Source organism: Heterodontus francisci, chromosome 7 (assembly GCF_036365525.1).
Source record: "Heterodontus francisci isolate sHetFra1 chromosome 7, sHetFra1.hap1, whole genome shotgun sequence".
Lineage (NCBI taxonomy): Eukaryota > Metazoa > Chordata > Chondrichthyes > Heterodontiformes > Heterodontidae > Heterodontus > Heterodontus francisci.
The window spans coordinates 90,447,230-90,464,396 of record NC_090377.1 but is presented as its reverse complement, the minus strand read 5'-3'; the positions used below and the strand labels follow the sequence as shown (position 1 = coordinate 90,464,396).

The 17,167-nt window shown below is 39.7% G+C and overlaps 1 protein-coding gene across 1 annotated transcript; it reads left to right on the top strand.

Annotated features, from left to right (window-relative positions):
- Nucleotides 1-433: 433 nt before the first annotated feature.
- On the top strand, nt 434-14,524 carry osgepl1 (O-sialoglycoprotein endopeptidase-like 1). The gene is made up of 7 exons (XM_068035622.1): nt 434-875; nt 1,723-2,110; nt 4,940-5,144; nt 5,246-5,394; nt 6,127-6,257; nt 8,769-8,840; nt 9,112-14,524. The coding sequence occupies exons 1-7, from the start codon at nt 598-600 to the stop codon at nt 9,188-9,190; spliced, it is 1,302 nt and encodes a 433-aa protein (XP_067891723.1). The 5' UTR covers nt 434-597; the 3' UTR covers nt 9,191-14,524.
- Nucleotides 14,525-17,167: the final 2,643 nt, after the last annotated feature.

Here is a 17,167-nt window from a genome sequence, read left to right as displayed (position 1 = left end):
AAAGGCAGGTAAATGGGAACAGGCTACTGAGTTGGATGATCAGCCATGATCATACTGAATGGCGGAGCAGACTCGAAGGGCCGAATGGCCTACACCTGCTCCTATTTTCTATGTTTCTAAATGGAGTTAGGTCACAGATCATTGACGAGCAGAAGTGGCTCAAGGGGCTGAATGGCCTACTCCTGTTCCATGGAGTTTCTGACAATTACATTTTTAATAAGTAGGCGTTAAGTAATAAACATCCTATTTGATTCAGCATAATTATCAAGTTCTACTTTTAAAATATCCTGTAGTGGAGAAATTTGGACACCCATTTGAGCGAATATATTTCGAAATTGTGAAGAACAATTGAATTGCGAGGCGGAACGTTTCAAATGCCGGAATTGTAATTGCTTTCCTTGTGGAACTGGGGAAAGAATTATTGGTGACACAGAACCGCAATCTGCCTCCTTCAATTTTAGGGGAAGTTGGGGACGTCTTTTCCAGGCCCTTGTTAATCTGATGGCCACTTCTGTTTGATGGTGTTAAAATTTAACCTTGCATGGTGTAAACAGGACTCCGTAGGAAGTGAGGGGTATCTCAGCAAAGCCCGGGTGCATGTACTTTGGACAATTATTACTGGGGCTCAAAACCCTTTTCCCGCACTCTGGTCGGTGGATGGAACGCGGTGCCCGTCTACGTTGCCATGGCAACACGTTGCGCTTTCTTGCCCTCAATTGTTTCCCCGGTGGCGGGTTGTTTGCTCAGGCTCAGTGCAAACCCAGAGTGGTGCTGGGCATAGAGACCAGCTGCGATGAGACAGGCGCGGCTGTGGTGGACGAGACAGGGAAAATCTTAGGAGAAGCTCTACATTCTCAGAAAGACACTCATCTCAAGTGGGTATTCCTAATGAAAATGCTTTCACCAGCAATTTAAAAAAAAGTTCCTTGGAAAAAAAGATGTACTGCTTTAAGTGAAATTTAATACAGTTACTTCCTTAATTATTTTCACACCCAGTAGTTTTTACCATATTTGTCTCTACTGTGGTCGCTGATAAAATCTCACATTGCCATATTTTTACTGATAAAAGCAGGGCACCTTCACCATTACCAACATTTATGCTCTGTTTGACACAAATAAAACAATGAGTTTTAAAACAAGATGAGCCTGTACGAATAACATTGGTTTTAAAAATAAATATTAGGAATGAACAACCATTTCACTAGTACTCTTGCAGATTACTGCCTTTTAGTAATTCCCTATTCCATTTGCTCAAAATATTTATTCCACTGTTGTAAATGAATGTCATTTTCTGATTGCTTTCAGGGTAACAGATGCTTGTTAAAATAAGTAATTGTGGGTAAACTTTAGAAAACATTCTGGTTTTGTTCTTGTGCACAGAAAAAGATGAAAATACTAGCTTAATGATCAAAAGGCAATGTTTATATCCACTTTAGCCAAGAGTCTGAGTCACAGATTTCCTTGTTCCATGATCCAAAGGTATTTTAAATGCAGAGCAGATTTTTCTTTGCTGTGATGGAGATTATTTATCCTTTTTGGAACTGTGTGAAAACTGTAGCATGTGACTCAAACTTGAGGCATATTTGAATTAAAGTGCTCAATTGCTATATCCCTGTTTATAAATGTTAATTAAACAGTGCCATTTAATTAAATTTGTGCATTCTGGATGCTTCAATGTAAATAGATTGCAGATTCTGTTAGCTGTATTTTGTTTTGCTTTAGGGCAGGTGGTATAATTCCACCAGTAGCTCAAAAGCTACACAAAGAACACATTGAACAAGTCGTGCAAGAAGCTGTGAATAACAGTGGAGTCTCTCCTTGTGAACTAACAGCAATAGCAACTACTATCAAACCAGGACTTGCATTAAGCCTGCAAGTGGGCCTAGAGTACAGCTTAAAACTAATAGAGCAATATAAGAAACCTTTTATTCCTATTCATCACATGGAGGCTCATGCACTGACTATTAGAATGTTGCACTTGGTGGAATTTCCCTTCCTGGTCCTCTTGGTTTCTGGTGGCCACAGTTTGCTGGCCGTTGCCCGTGGTGTCTCTGACTTTCTTCTTCTTGGACAGACATTGGATGAAGCCGCTGGAGACACGTTAGACAAGGTATGCACAGAGGGGAGCTTTAAAATCAGCAGTGAACAATTGGCAAGATTTTTACACTAATTTTAATATTTAAACTTTTTTTTATTACTGGTCAATTGCACAGTTATGTCTGTGAATCTAAGGATCAGTAACATTTTAAACTTCAGCTTAAAGAAAATAATCAAAGTACAATTTGCTGATGATTCAGAGCCATTTTTGCACTAAAAGCATTTAAATTGTTCAGTCATTTGAATTTTATAATGTAAATGACACAGCAAAAAGGACTTTTATGACAAAGATTGAGTTTTCAGAATAATTGAATTAAGCAACTTTGAATTAAAAGGCATATGCTGTAGGTGAATATACCGAGACTTTTGAACACGCATTCTTAATTCATTATAAATATTTTAAATTTGGTTACCTCAAATTTTCATCGTTTTACTATGCTGGGTAAAACCTGGCTATTTAGAACTTTTCAATTCTTGGGTAATACATAGCAAGCCTAAATCACATTATGTAATGATTGGATTTATTGTTGTATAAACTGGATGGCAATTTAAGTAATTTTTTAAAACTTATATATGTTGTCATAGTCATACAGCACAGAAACAGGCCCTTCAGCCCATCGTGCCATGCTGGCCATCAGTCACCTATCCATTCAAATCCCATTTTCCAGCACTTGGCCTGTAGCCCTGTATGCTATGGCGTTTCAAGTGCTCATCTAGATACTTCTTAAATGTTGTGAGGGTTCCTGCCTCTACCACCCCTTCAGGCAGTGTGTTCCAGATTCCAACCACCCTCTGAGTGAAAATTATTTTCCTCAAATCCCCTCTAAATCTCCTGCCCATTACCTTAAATCTATGCCCCCGGTTATTGACCTCTCCACTAAGGAAAAAAGTTTATTCCTATCTGTGCCCCTTATAATATTGTATACCTCAATCAGGTCTCCCCTCAGCTCTAAGAAAAACAACCCTAGCTTATCCAGTCTCTCTTCATAGCTGAAATGCTCCAGCCCAGGCAACATCCTGATGAATCTCCTCCGCACCCTCTCCAGTGCAATCACATACTTCCTATAGTGTAGCAACCAGAACTGTACACAGTACTCCAGCTGTGGCCTAACTAGCGTTTTATACAGTTCCATCATAACCTCCCTCCTGTTGTATTCTATTCCTTGGCTAATAAAGGCAAGTATCCCGTATGCCTTCCTAACTACCTTATCTACCTGTGCTGCTGCCTTCAGTGATCTATGGACAAGTACACCAAGATCCCTCTGACCTTCTGTACTTCCTAGGGTCCTACCATCCATTGCATATTCCCTTGCCTTGTTAGTCCTCCCAAAATGCATCACCTGACACCTCTCAGCATTAAATTCCATTTGCCACTGCTCTGCCCATCTTACCAGCCCATCAATATTGTCCTGTAATCTAAGGCTTTCCTCCTCACTATTTATGACACCACCAATTTTCGTGTTATCTGCAAACTTACTGATCATATCTCATATATTCACATCTAAATCATTAATGTACACTACAAACAGCAAGGGTGCCAGCACCGATCCCTGCGATACCACTGGTCACAGGCTTCCAATCGCAAAAACAATCTTCGACCATCGCCCTCTGCCACTAAGCCAATTTTGGATCCAATTTGCCAAATTGCCCTGGATCCCATGGGCTCTTACCTTCTTAACCAATCTCCCATACAGGACCTGATCAAAAGCCTTACTGAAGTCCATGTAGACTACATCAACTGCTTTACCCTCATCTACACATCTAGTCACCTCCTTAGTCATTGCAGAATCATCAGTTCAGGCTTTTCATATTAAACCTAAGCGTCACAGGTGGAATCTCCTGTGGGGGTGTAATTGGGAAGTTGCACCTGAAATTAGTTACATTTCACTGATGTCGATTTAATCCAGATTTCCTGCCAATCTAATTAGTATACACGGAAGCATAAAAATAGGTGTAATTAAGTGGAAATGAGTGTAAACAATTGGGACCGAAGGAAAGCACCAAACTCGCAACTTGTATTTAAGTATGAAAATTAAAGTTTCCAGGCTTCTCACCATCCAACATGCACATTAGGCACAAAATGTTTAAGAACAAGTTTTTCAATTTTTAATATTACATAATGCCATAAAAATGCATTAATTGAAACAGAAAATACAGTACAGGTTGCAGTGAAGATAAAAAAAGTCTCATTGTAATAAAATGCCAGGAAATAGCTTTGTTTCCTGCCACACCTAAATTCTGAGCTTAGTTTTACAACTGTTTCGAAGAAGCGTGTTAGCAAGAAAATTGTGCATATGGCCCCTGAGCCTGGGAGCTGATCTGTGTTCCGCCACAGGGATTAATAGGTGGATGCAAAAGAGTGAGGAAATTTGCGTGTTGCATAGTTATGTGCACAGCATACTTGCACCTGAGTTTCCTCAACCTTTTCCTCTGGGTATTTGCTTTACACCTCAATTACATGTCTCTCAGGAATTTCCACCCCGTGATGTTTAGTTATTTACTCAGTTTAGTATACCCACCTTTTGTTTTGGTTAGGGTTCAGTTAAAAGATATTTTAATTTTGTCAGATGCTCCAGGAATTTTCCTTGCTAAAACTGCTATATAATTTTGTCCCATAAATTGTTACAAAGTAGTATGCATTAAATGATGGAAATCCAAAAAACAGATCTGTATGGTTCCAAACTGCATTAAAATGTTTTTAAATGTGAGAAATGGAGGTATAATGTAGCACCTTGCTACACATTACAAATCATGTGTACGAAACCTCTTCTGATTTAGAAAATGGTAACAAGATTTTCTTTTTATTATTAACTGTTTTAAACCATAAAATATTTCTTTACAGGTTGCAAGAAGACTGTCGCTCAGAAATCACCCAGCATGCTGTACAATGAGTGGGGGTGAAGCCATTGAATATTTGGCTAAAATGGGAAACCGATTGCATGTTGAATTAACGCAACCTATGAACCAACGCCTGGACTGTAATTTTTCCTTTTCTGGTCTCCGCAATCAAGTCAATCAAATAATTATCAAAAAGGAAAAGGAAGAAGGTATTTTAGTCTTTTATATTTCTACTTCATGTAACAGAAAGTGCTAACTCACTCAGTATTCTTCTGTGCACTCGATAAAGTTAGATATTTTTCTTAACTAGGTTTCCAGGAGGGACAGATATTGTCCTGTGTGAATGACATTGCTGCTGCTGTACAACATACAGTCGCTGCTCACCTAGCAAAGCGTACACATCGAGCCATTCTCTTTTGTAAGAAGGAAGGCTTGTTGCCTCAACCAAATCCAGCTTTGGTTAGTATCTCATCATGTACCTACATTTTACTTGGTAATATGTATGGGTATGGAGTGGTAGGATATGGGTTGGTGCTTGTAGAGTCTCCATTGCTTTGTTGTCAATCTTAGCTGTGGCACCATTGAGAAGTGCTCAGTGAATTGCAAGCACTTCTGTACAGAGTGGGAAAGTCAGAGGGAGAGTCAGTTGGGCTGTTCTTGTGCATCTGTTGGTGACCAGTTTCACCCTGATGAGGTCTGCTATTATCCCATCTGCTTTCTCAGGTGGATGACTTGTGGCATGTACAGACGTAATTTGAGGGGAAAAAAAAACTTGGAAAGCAAGAGAAAATCTTGTTTTCGCTAAAACCATTGTGTTAATGAAAGGGGTTATAGCAAGAGTGATGACTAAAAATTTTGGAGCTAGCCTACGTGGAGAGGCAAATTGGTTTCACATAGCGGGAAGCCCTCAGATTTAAAGGCGATTTAACTTGTGTTGATTTTGCACACTTTGCATTTATCAATTTGAGAATAGCATTTTGAAGAGGCCTGGGAGCAGATCCTGGCTGGAGAATTAAAGGGGAATTTTAAAAACAGCATTACATTTGTATTCATTAACAGGGGACCATAGTTAGCAACTTACATTTCACAACAAGAAATAAATATATTGTAAAGCCCATGAGAAATCAATCTTTGAAAAGTATACATTTCTATTTGTGCACCATTTATTCTTGTATATTTCTTTCATTTCAGGTGGTTTCAGGAGGAGTGGCCAGTAACGAATACATCAGAAAAGCTCTTCGGATAGTAACTGAAGCAAATGCATTCTCACTGCATTGCCCTCCTCCTAAGCTTTGTACAGACAATGGCATCATGATTGCATGGTGAGAGCAATAAACAGTGTTAATCTTACTTTGAAGTATTGCATATAATGAAGAACTATTGTCATCATTTTAAAACTTCTGTGGAAAGCCTGAATCAAAAAGTATAAACTTTGAAGTTCCCAAGTTTCTTTCCTGGTCAAAAATGTGTGACAGCTGTCCAATTGTAATACTCCAGAAAGTGCTGAATTTCACCTGGGTAAATTGGACATTTCTTTCTAGCTGGACCAATTTTCAGGGCATCTGATCCAAGCACACCTTAAATAATCAACACATTTTTTCCTTTTTGCTTTCTTGTATTGTGTTTCCAACACAATGGCCAATTTGCTTTTCTATCTGTTCGAAGGGTGTCAGCAACAATTTATAGCATCCTTTACTTACACAAGACATCACAGAGTGCTTTACAAGAAGGATAAACTGGGTACCAAGCAGGAAAGAAAAAGGGAAATTGAGATGTTGGAGGAGGTGAACGGGGAAGCATTCCAGAGGACAGGAGCACAGTGGTTGAATAAGCAGCCACCAATAGGTAAGTGGAGAGAGTGGGAGACAAGGAGTAACTCCATGTCTAAAGAGTGAAGGGTATATATGTAGTAAGGCTAGGAAATAAAATACTACGGTAAGGTGGAGTGAGACCATGGAGGAATTGAAGAGCAAGAATCAAAATTGTGAAGCCACCTTGGTAGCTTTGGGATGAGATAAAGGTGTGGGGTTTTGTGGGGCAGGGGAGGGAGGTGGGGGATGATCACAGCATGTGGCATTTAGAAACCTGTGAAGAGTTGATGCAAGGAGACCAGCTAGGAGAGCATTAAAGAAGCTGGGACTTTCGAGGTGATGATGGCAGGGACGAGAGTTTTGCCACTGTTGAGGGAAGAGAGGTGAGAGTGGGCAGTGTTGTGGAAGTGGAAGAAAGTCTTGATAATGAAGCAGATGTAGGAGAGGAAGCTGAGCAGTACAAAAAAATTTCATACCGGGAACTCATCCTGAGAAGACTGAGGTTTAGGCTGATGGAGTCAAGGACAGAGGTGCGTAAGTAGTTTCGACTTTTCTTGCTGTTCTTTGACTTTTGTTGCTGTAACAGTTTATAAGCTAGGTAACATTTGTGATGGTTTTAAAATTAGTAAATATAAAAATCAATAATTGAACATCCCTGAATAGGACAACTATTTACACTCTTTACAGACTTTATTTATTGGATGGTTTTCTACATTGAAGGTGAGTTGTTGCCGTCTTCCAGCCCTTCAGTCCTTCTATGGAATAATCTAGACCTTTATTCTTTTGTTTCTGCCCTCTGTCTAGATGAATCTCAACATCCAAGATCATTATAATAAAAGCAAAATACTGCGGATGCTGGAAATCTGAAACAAAAACAAGAAATGCTGGATTCACTCAGCAGGTCTGGCAGCATCTGTAGAAAGAGAAGCAGAGTTAACGTTTCGGGTCAGTGACCCTTCTTCGGAACCCCGAAGTGAGTTCCGAAGAAGGGTCACTGACCCGAAACGTTAACTCTGCTTCTCTTTCTACAGATGCTGCCAGACCTGCTGAGTGAATCCAGCATTTCTTGTTTTTGATCCAAGATCATTATTTCAGCCCTTAAACATGTATTGTACTAAAAATATGTGCAACTCTGCAAACAAACCTAATGTACTAATGCATAGAGCTATGCCTGATGGCAATGTTTTTAAGCTGTCACAAAATATGTACAAATGAGGAAGGCCATTTGGCATATCGTAGTGCATCCATCCAGAAATCCCCTGAAGTCCCAACACCATGGAATGCAATTATGTTTTAAATGACTCCAGTGTTTATACCTTCACCCCCCTACCATAGAGTCCATTCTCAAAGTTGAACAATCTTTGTGTAAAGAATAGCTTCTTGACATAATTAATAAATCTGATGCTAATTTGAACATGTGTCCTCTTATCCTACAGTCATGGTTTGATTGAATTAGTGCCTTTTCTATGCTGCTTATTATCATGTGCACCTCTCCAAGGTCACCTTTCAGTCATTTCCTATCCTGATTGGGAAAAATCCAAGTTTTTACAATCTATCCTCATAACTGAGCCACCTGAGTCTAGGTACTGGTCTCGTGGTTCTTCTCAGCACTGTTTCAAGGCTTGAGTGTCTGCCTTCCTTGTATCTTGGAACCCACAACTGAATACAATATTTAAGGTTTGATTTGACAAGATTTATAGTTTACACGTGAGTTCCTGTAACTTGTACTCTACTTCTTTGGCTATGTGGGTAAGTATTCTCATTACCCTTTTACCAATTTTATTCCACATCATTCATCTTATCTAAGGGGAGACCTTAAACACAATGATAAGGTCTCTTAAACTTTTTGGGTTTCTATTGCATATATTTTACTGCATTGTTTAATCAGCGCTTTCATTACAGGCTGCTCATTTTCCTGGTATTGAACAGATTCTGCAAACAGGTTATTTGTCTCACGTCAGATCACATACAATAGTTACTATGATGCCGATGTACATTGCTGCCCTATTTCTGTGTTTTTAGGAATGGTATTGAGAGACTTCGAGCAGGAATTGATGTTCTACATAATCCAAAAACAATTCGCTATGAGCCAAAGTAAGAAACAAGGTTTTTAGCTTTTAAAAAAAAAAATCACAATCCTTAAATAACTGAGTTTTAAATATGCATAGATTTTTCATTTCAAGCTTACACTTTTTAAAGAATTAGGTTCAAAGTTGTTGCAAATGTGTGGCTGAATAATATGCCCATTTAAAGCAAGCAAATACAGAAGTAAATAAAATAAGAATCTTTGGCCTCCTTGTCTCGAGAGACAATGGCACAGCTGTTATTGCTACCTTAATTTGCTGTCATTGTTTTGTTCTTGCAGAGCCCCTCTTGGAATTAATTTTTCAGAACAAGTCAAGAAAGCAGCCCTCAGAGTCCCTTATCTTAAACTGAAGATATGATTAATTGGGCTTCTCTGGAGTCTGTCATTTTAGGAAAGAAAGCATTGATCATAACTGAGGAAACTCTACTGTGCTTGATTTTAAATTAATACATGTTGTATTGCACTATATTATAAATTGCTAAGTTAACAAAATGTGATTTTTGAAATATCAACATCTGAGTGAAAATTCTGATGTACAAGAAGCCATGAAAAGATAAACATCATTTAATCTAGCAAAATCCCAGTGGCATTGCTCATGGTAATTCTGACACCTTGCTGACAGCACGGAATTTAACCTTGCACGCAACATTTTTGCAAAGAAGGAGCTTAAATGTTTCAAGTGAGACATTCAAATGCTACAAACAACTGGATAATAATCCAGGTGGTAGATCGTGTACAAATGTTTTACAGAACTGTGTGGTGTGCAAATACTACAGTATGTTGTCAATAGGGAGAAGTGTAGAAATCAAACGGAGAGTCATGCAGGACATTGTTGCTTTCCTACTCTGCTCATAGAGTTGTATTTGTAGAGGTCTGGAAGCAGATCAATTGCCTTGTTTTAGTTTCAGACCCAACATGTCTCTGTGCAGTACGTCGTGTTATATTGCAGTTAATTTATAGCTAGAGTACTGAATTTGAATATTTAAAAAAAAATGTCCATTTTAAATGAGTTGGGATCCTGTTTTTCCATGCCTTTTCATTTCTGTAAGGTCAACTTTTACTTGTCCCATTGGAGTAAATAAAAAGTTGAAAATGCTTGTGAATTCCTGCAGCTTCCCATAAAGACTTTAAAGAAAAATCTGAATATTGCACAATTTTTAATGTAGGTTCAAATTTTGCATCTAAGAAAAATTGAAATTGAAATAAATTAACTTTCCCTTTTCCACACAAGTAGATAAAATAAAAAAACAGAATTTTCTGTTCATTGTGCAAACATCATTATAAAGGGAATGGTTCTGAATAGAGTAATCTGTACACTGTAATACTTTGGTTTCAAGGTGAGAAGTTTTCAAAATACATTCCTTTCTGATTTCAGTAAAAATACAGTAAGGTAAAAGAAGACTGCATTTCAAGCAGATAGATAGGATTTTAGGGCCCTATGCTACCGAATGATAACTCATGAATTCACAGTTGCAAAACCCATTTTCATTACTGGTGCAGAGCGAAGCTAAGTACTCCCCAGTATTCTGATTTGGATCTAAAAAGAAAGACTTGTCTTGAGGAAGAAAATGGTGGAGCAGGTTCAATGGGACAAATGACTTACGCTTGCTCATATATTCTATTCTTTCTCACAGGGAACGAGGTAGGGGAACTGATCTTTGGATTTCTTTTGTATAACCCTCAGCAGCCAGCTACAGAGCATAATTGGTGAAGGCCAGGAAGTAGGCCTCCAGTCTGTCCTCTGAGCTGACAGTGGTAACAGCCAAAGGAGGGAAAACGGGAAAAAAATGCTATGACACTACCTTCTTATGTTTTGTGGAGGGCTCTGCAAAAATAGCTGCAGTTTTTTTTATTCGTTCGGGGGAGGTGGGCATCACTGGCTCGGCCAGCATTTGTTGCCCATCCCTAATTGCCCTTGAGAAGGAGTGATGAGCTGCCTTGAACAGCTGTAGTCTTTGGGGTGTAGGTACACCAACAGTGCTGTTAGGAAGGGAGTTCCAGGATTTTGACCCAACGACAGTGAAGGAACGGCGATATACATCCAAGTCAGGATGGTGTGTGGCTTGGAAGGGTACTTGCAGGTGGTGGTGTTCCCATGCATCTGCTGCCCTTGTCCTTCTCGATGGTCGAGGTCGCGGGTTTGGAAGGTGCTGTCTGAACATTGTGCGATCATCAGAGAACATCCCCACTTCTGACCTTATGATGGAGGGAGGGTCATTGATAAAGCAGCTGAAGATGGTTGGACCTAGGCCACTACCCTCAGGAACTCCTGCAGTGATGTCCTGGGACTGAGATGCTAGACCTCCAACAACCACAAGATCTGTGTTAGGTATGACTCCAACCAGTGGAGGGTTTTCCCTGATTCCTATTGACTTCAATAAATCTGTGTTTGCAACCAGACAAATTAAAGCTCATTAAGCGAACATTTATTTACTAAATTATGTTCACATTGAAACTGACATTAGGATTTTGACCCAAAATAACCAGGTAAAAAGCATGACATTTGAAACAATACAAATAATTATGAGCTTACTTTATTTGCCTTTTTTCCAATTTTCTTCTCGAGAGCAGCAACCCTTGCTGGGGCACAGTTCTGAAAGCCTCACCCAAATCGCCAATCACAGTGGAGGTCAAACTTGTTCTCAAGCAACACACACATATTTCAGTACTGGATGTTAATCAGGAGTGACAACCTGTCCCCGTTTTTCTCTCAGCCAGGCCAGCAGATTGGATGGTACAATGCTGTGCTGGCTAAAACCCAATAACTCAGCACAGCTTGAGATTCAAATCTATAATCTTCTGGCCTGTATGATTTCATACTACATTAGGTTCATTAGGTTGATTCCTGGGACGAAGGATTTGTCTTATGAGGAAAGGTTGAGCAGGTTGGACCTATACTCTTTGGAGTTTAGAAGAATGAGAGATGATCTTATTGAAACATATAAGATTCTGAGGAGGCTGGATGGGGTAGATGTATAGTAGATGTAGGGCGGCACAGTGGCGCAGTGGTTAGCACTGCAGCCTCACAGCTCCAGCGACCCGGGTTCAATTCTGGGTACTGCCTGTGTGGAGTTTGCAAGTTCTCCCTGTGTCTGCGTGGGTTTCCTCCGGGTGCTCCGGTTTCCTCCCACATGCCAAAGACTTGCTGGTTGATAGGTTAATTGGCCATTATAAATTGCTCCTAGTATAGGTAGGTGGTTGGGAAATATAGGGACAGATGGGGATGTTTGGTAGGAATATGGGATTAGTGTAGGATTAGTATAAATGGGTGGTTGATGGTCGGCGCAGACTCGGTGGGCCAAAGGGCCTGTTTCAGTGCTGTATCTCTAAATAAATAAAAATAGAGAGGATGTTTCATCCCATGGGGGAATCTAGAACTTGAGTGAACAGTTTCAAAACAAGGTGGCTCCCATTTAAGATGGAGATGAGGAGGAATTTCTTCTCTCAGAGGATTGTTAATCTTTGGAATTATCTACCACAGAGCAGTGGAGGCTGGGTCATTGAATATATTCAAGGCTGAGCTAGACAGGTTTTTGACCTACAAGGGATTAAAAGGTTATGCGAAACAGGCAGGAAAGTGGAGTGAAGACCACAATCAGATCAGCCATGATCTTAATGAATGGCAGAGCAGGCTCGAGGGGCCAAATGGCCTACTCCTGCTCCTAATTCTTAAGTTCATATGAAGCAGTTCACGCCCACATACACAAGACCTGGACAATGTACAGGCTCAGGCTGATAAGTGGCAAATAACATTCATGCCACACAAGTGACGGGCAGTAACCACTTCCAACAAGAATCTAAATAGCTCCCCTTGACATTCAACAGCTTTACTGTCACTGATTCCCTCGCCATCAACATCCTGGGGTGGTCACCATTGACCAGAAACTTAACTGCACCAGCCATATAAATATTGTGGCTACAAGAGCAGGTCGGAGGCTGGGAATTCTACAATGAGTAACTCACCTCCTGACTCCTCAGAGCTTGTCCACCATCTTCAAGGCACAAGTCAAGAGTGTGATGGAATACTCTCCGCTTGCCTGGATGACTGCAGCTCCAACAGCATTCAAGAAGCTCAACACCATCCAGGACAAAAGATCCTGCTTGATCAGCACCCCATCCACAACCTTAAACATTCACTCCCTCCACCATTAGTGCACAGTGGCAGCAGTGTGTACCATCTACAAGATGTACTGTAGCAACTCGCCAAAGCTCCTTTGACAGCACTTTCAAACCCGCAAACTCTGCCATGTAAAAGGACAAGGGCTGCTGGTGCATGGGAACACCACCAGCACCTGCAAGTCACCGTCCAAGTCACACACCATCCTTACTTGAAACTATATTGCCGTTCCTTCACTATCGTTGGATCAAAATCCTGAAGTTCCCTCCCTAACAGCACTGTGAGTGTACCTACACCACATGAACTGCAATGCTTCAAGAAGGCAGCTCACCACCATCTTTTCTAGGGCACTTAGGGTTGGGCAATAAATTCTGGCCTTGTCAGTGACGCTCGCATCCCAGGAATAAATCTAAAAAAACTTTGTGTCAATTACAGAAAAAGATGCATGTTAAAAAGTACCAGGCAAGTCCAATTTCAAAAGCAACATTACTGTAAAACAAACCAACTTTATTATGTTTATGGAACACCTTTGTGACCAGAAATTAATGAGTTGCCTTGTTATTTTGTTCTTCTAACTTTTCCTTCCATTTTTCTTCCTTGTGTCCTGAAGGTGCAGATTCAGTTAGATGCATTTTTAAAGGTGTTGGAAGTTCTGCGCCTGAGTAGTAATTCTGCACTTATCAGCCTATACAATAATAGGGGCTAATGGACTGAACCTATCCTCCCTCGACAGCTGCATAGTTTCTAAAAAGGATCAAGGATGGAAATCAAGAGCAGGGAATCTGACTGACATTTCCTTTTGGACTAATTTTAGTGCCTCCACTTGCCACCCTGGCAGAAATCCACTAACTCAACATTCAGGTTTGAATCCTGAAGTTCTTCAACTGTATGGCTCTGTACCATATGGGGCAGTACACTTAGCCATTCAGTGATTGCAAAAATATTCTACTTAAAGAAGTATTTATCGGCTGGGGAGAAGGAACCAAGCTTTGGGTGCACAAAGACATCATGTGCCAATAAGAGTCATTAAAGAAGTCCTGATTTTCACCATAAATTTCCATTTGTAATGGGATGTAGTGGATTGTTAAAAGTAATTTATTCTCAAATTTCCCACTAAAACCCTTGAAAGTTCCAGTTATTTTCTTGCTTAAAATTGTCTCCAGCGATGCCCAAGTATTGCAACTGTAATGTCAGCATGCACTTGATCTATCTACATCTCAGTCTGATTTCTACGCAAAATAAACTATGTTCTGCGCTCTTTCTTACTGTGTGATTGCAATTGCTATAATTTTTGAATGCTACTCTGCATCCCATCAGACCAGTTGTTGCCAAACAAATTTGAAAACTGCACCTGGAGAGATAAATCATAAGTAAAATTATATATTCTGTTTGAATGGCATACATTCCCAACAGTTTTGTTTCCTTCTTCAGCTGTAATGTTATCGAATTCTGCTGTAGAGGTGGCTCTGTATTTAAATTCCTTCAATCCAACAATTAGTTTAAGGTATCCAAATAGCCCTATGAAATTTATGTCTCTGATCTTCATAAATAATTACAATTATCATTTAACTTAACAATGCCTTTTTATTAGTCTTTTTCTCAGTTTTAGTGATACATAAATAAAAATACATGAGTTTTTTTGGAGTTCTAATTTTCTCCCTTGATTTTCATCTGGTTTTTGATGCAAAAAAACTAAACCTGAAGAAAGTCAGGTTTTTGAACTAACAATAAAAGCTGATTTTAATAATCTTAATGGACAATTGATGTGATTTTCATGATGCAATTTAATGGAAGAGAATCATTAAGTTGAAGTGTCTCATGAGATTTTATTAATCTGCCTAAAATTTTGTTACACCATAGCCTAGAAATTACTGTGTGTGAAAATATAATAGTCAGCATGAACTTCAAAAGGGATGGTCAAGCTTGACCAACCTTATTGAATTCTTTGAAGAAGAAACAACGAATGAACAAGGGTAATGTAGCAGATGCACTATATATGGATTTTTTAAAAAGGGCTTCAATAAAGTTTTCCTTAGTAGACTCATTAATCCAGTTAGAACATATGGAGTTAGGAGACAAGTTGCATAATAAATAGCAAGCTGACTACAAAACTGAATAGGGATAAGGGTAGTTATGCAGACTGGCAAAAGATGGGAAATGGCATTCCACAACGATTCTTGCTGGGCCCACTGTTATTTACTATTTACATGAACAATTTGGACTCAGGAAACAGAAGTAAAAAGTTAAAATTTGCGGATGATGTCAAATTAGGATGTATAGTTAATACTGAGGAAGACTGTCAAGATATACGAAGACATTAATAAATTTACAGAATGGGCATGTAAATGGCAAATGAAATTAAATTACATCAGTATGAGGTGGTGCATTTTGATAGGAAGAATAAGGAGGCCATGAACTGCTTGGAAAATAAATCTAAGCAGGGTAGAGGAGTAAAAGAGACTTAGGGGTACAGATACACAAATCACTAAAAGTAGCAACTGACTAATAAGGCCATTAAACAAAGCACTGGCACTCATTTCTAGAGGGATAGAATTGAAAAGCAGAGATGTTATGTTAAACTTGTATAGAATCTTGGTTAGACCACATTTAGAGTATTGTGCACAGTTTTGGTCGCCATATTATCTAAAAAGAATTAGAGGCACTGGCAACTTTGCAAGAGAGATTTACAAGGATGATACCAAAACTGAAAAGTTATACCTATCAGGAAAGATTGAAAAGGCTGGGTCTCTTTACTCCAGAAAAAAGAAGGCTGAGAGGTGACCTGATAGAGGCCTTCAAAGATTCTGAAAGGGTTTGATAAGATAGATGAAGAGAAAATGTTTCTGTTTGTGGGGGGAGACCAAAATAGGTGTCATAAATATAGGACAGTCACAGGGAATTCAGGAGAAATTTCTTCACCCGAGAGTGGTTAGAATGTGGAAATTGCTACCACAAGGAGTCGTTGAGGTAAATACATAGATGCATTTAAGGGAAAGCTATATAAGGGAGAGAGAGAAATAGAAAGTTATGTTGATAGTTGGATGAAGCAGGGTGAGAGGAGGAGCATAAACACTTAGATAGATCAGTTGGGCAGAATGGCCTGTTTCTCTGCTGTACATTCGATATAATGCGATTCCATGTGGTGATAAATACTTACAAAAACAAAGTAGTGTCATATAAACACCTTAAACTTCAAATGCTAACATTACAGACCTCTAGATTTATGTTTCTAAGTACTTCAGGTAGGTAACTTTTGTGCCATAAAACATTCATCTACTGTTTAATTCTCAAAAAAAAATCCCAGCTAATTTTCTCAATCCCTTCCCATCCTGAGAGCATTGATTCATGTGAGCTATGGTTCCACAGGTTTCTGTTGTGTAGCTCATTCTTGGCTGAGAAGGAAATTAATGTGTCCACTTGTTTTTACAAATGTCAAGGTGAAAGTAACTGCTGGAGATATATGAAATAGAGTGACACTGACTTAATTGTCCCTGCCTGTGGGAAAGCACCTGGCCTTCATGTGGCACTGCATGACTTTAGCTCAGCTACAGTGAAAGATCAGAGGCAACAAACTTTTTCATTTTGTGGTAAACATGGATACACTGGGGGAAGAATTCCATTCTGTCCAATATCGTGCTGCTGACCCATTAATATAATTGCAGCGTGCAGCCAAACACAAAACACGCTGCTGACTGGCTGCATGTTCAGCAGGAGACCCAGGTGTGTGCATGGCTAGAACGGCACACAGCTAATCTGCACCTCTTAAAAGGCGGCACAGTGGCGCAGTGGTTAGCACTGCAGCCTCACAGCTCCAGGGACCCGGGTTCGATTCTGGGTACTGCCTGTGTGGAGTTTGCAAGTTCTCCCTGTGTCTGCGTGGGTTTTCTCCGGGTGCTCCGGTTTCCTCCCACAAGCCAAAAGACTTGCAGGTTGGTAGGTAAATTGGCCATTATAAAATTGTCACTAGTATAGGTAGGTGGTAGGGAAATATAGGGACAGATGGGGATGTTTGGTAGGAATATGGGATTAGTGTAGGATTAATATAAATGGGTGGTTGATGGTCGGCACAGACTCGGTGGGCCGAAGGGCCTGTTTCAGTGCTGTATCTCTAATCTAATCTAATCTAATCTAATCTAAAAATCAGCCTGCACCACTTAAAGAACAACTGCTTGAACAGTCTCAGGAAGGCTTTGCTGGAAGGGAGTGGACAGAAAATGC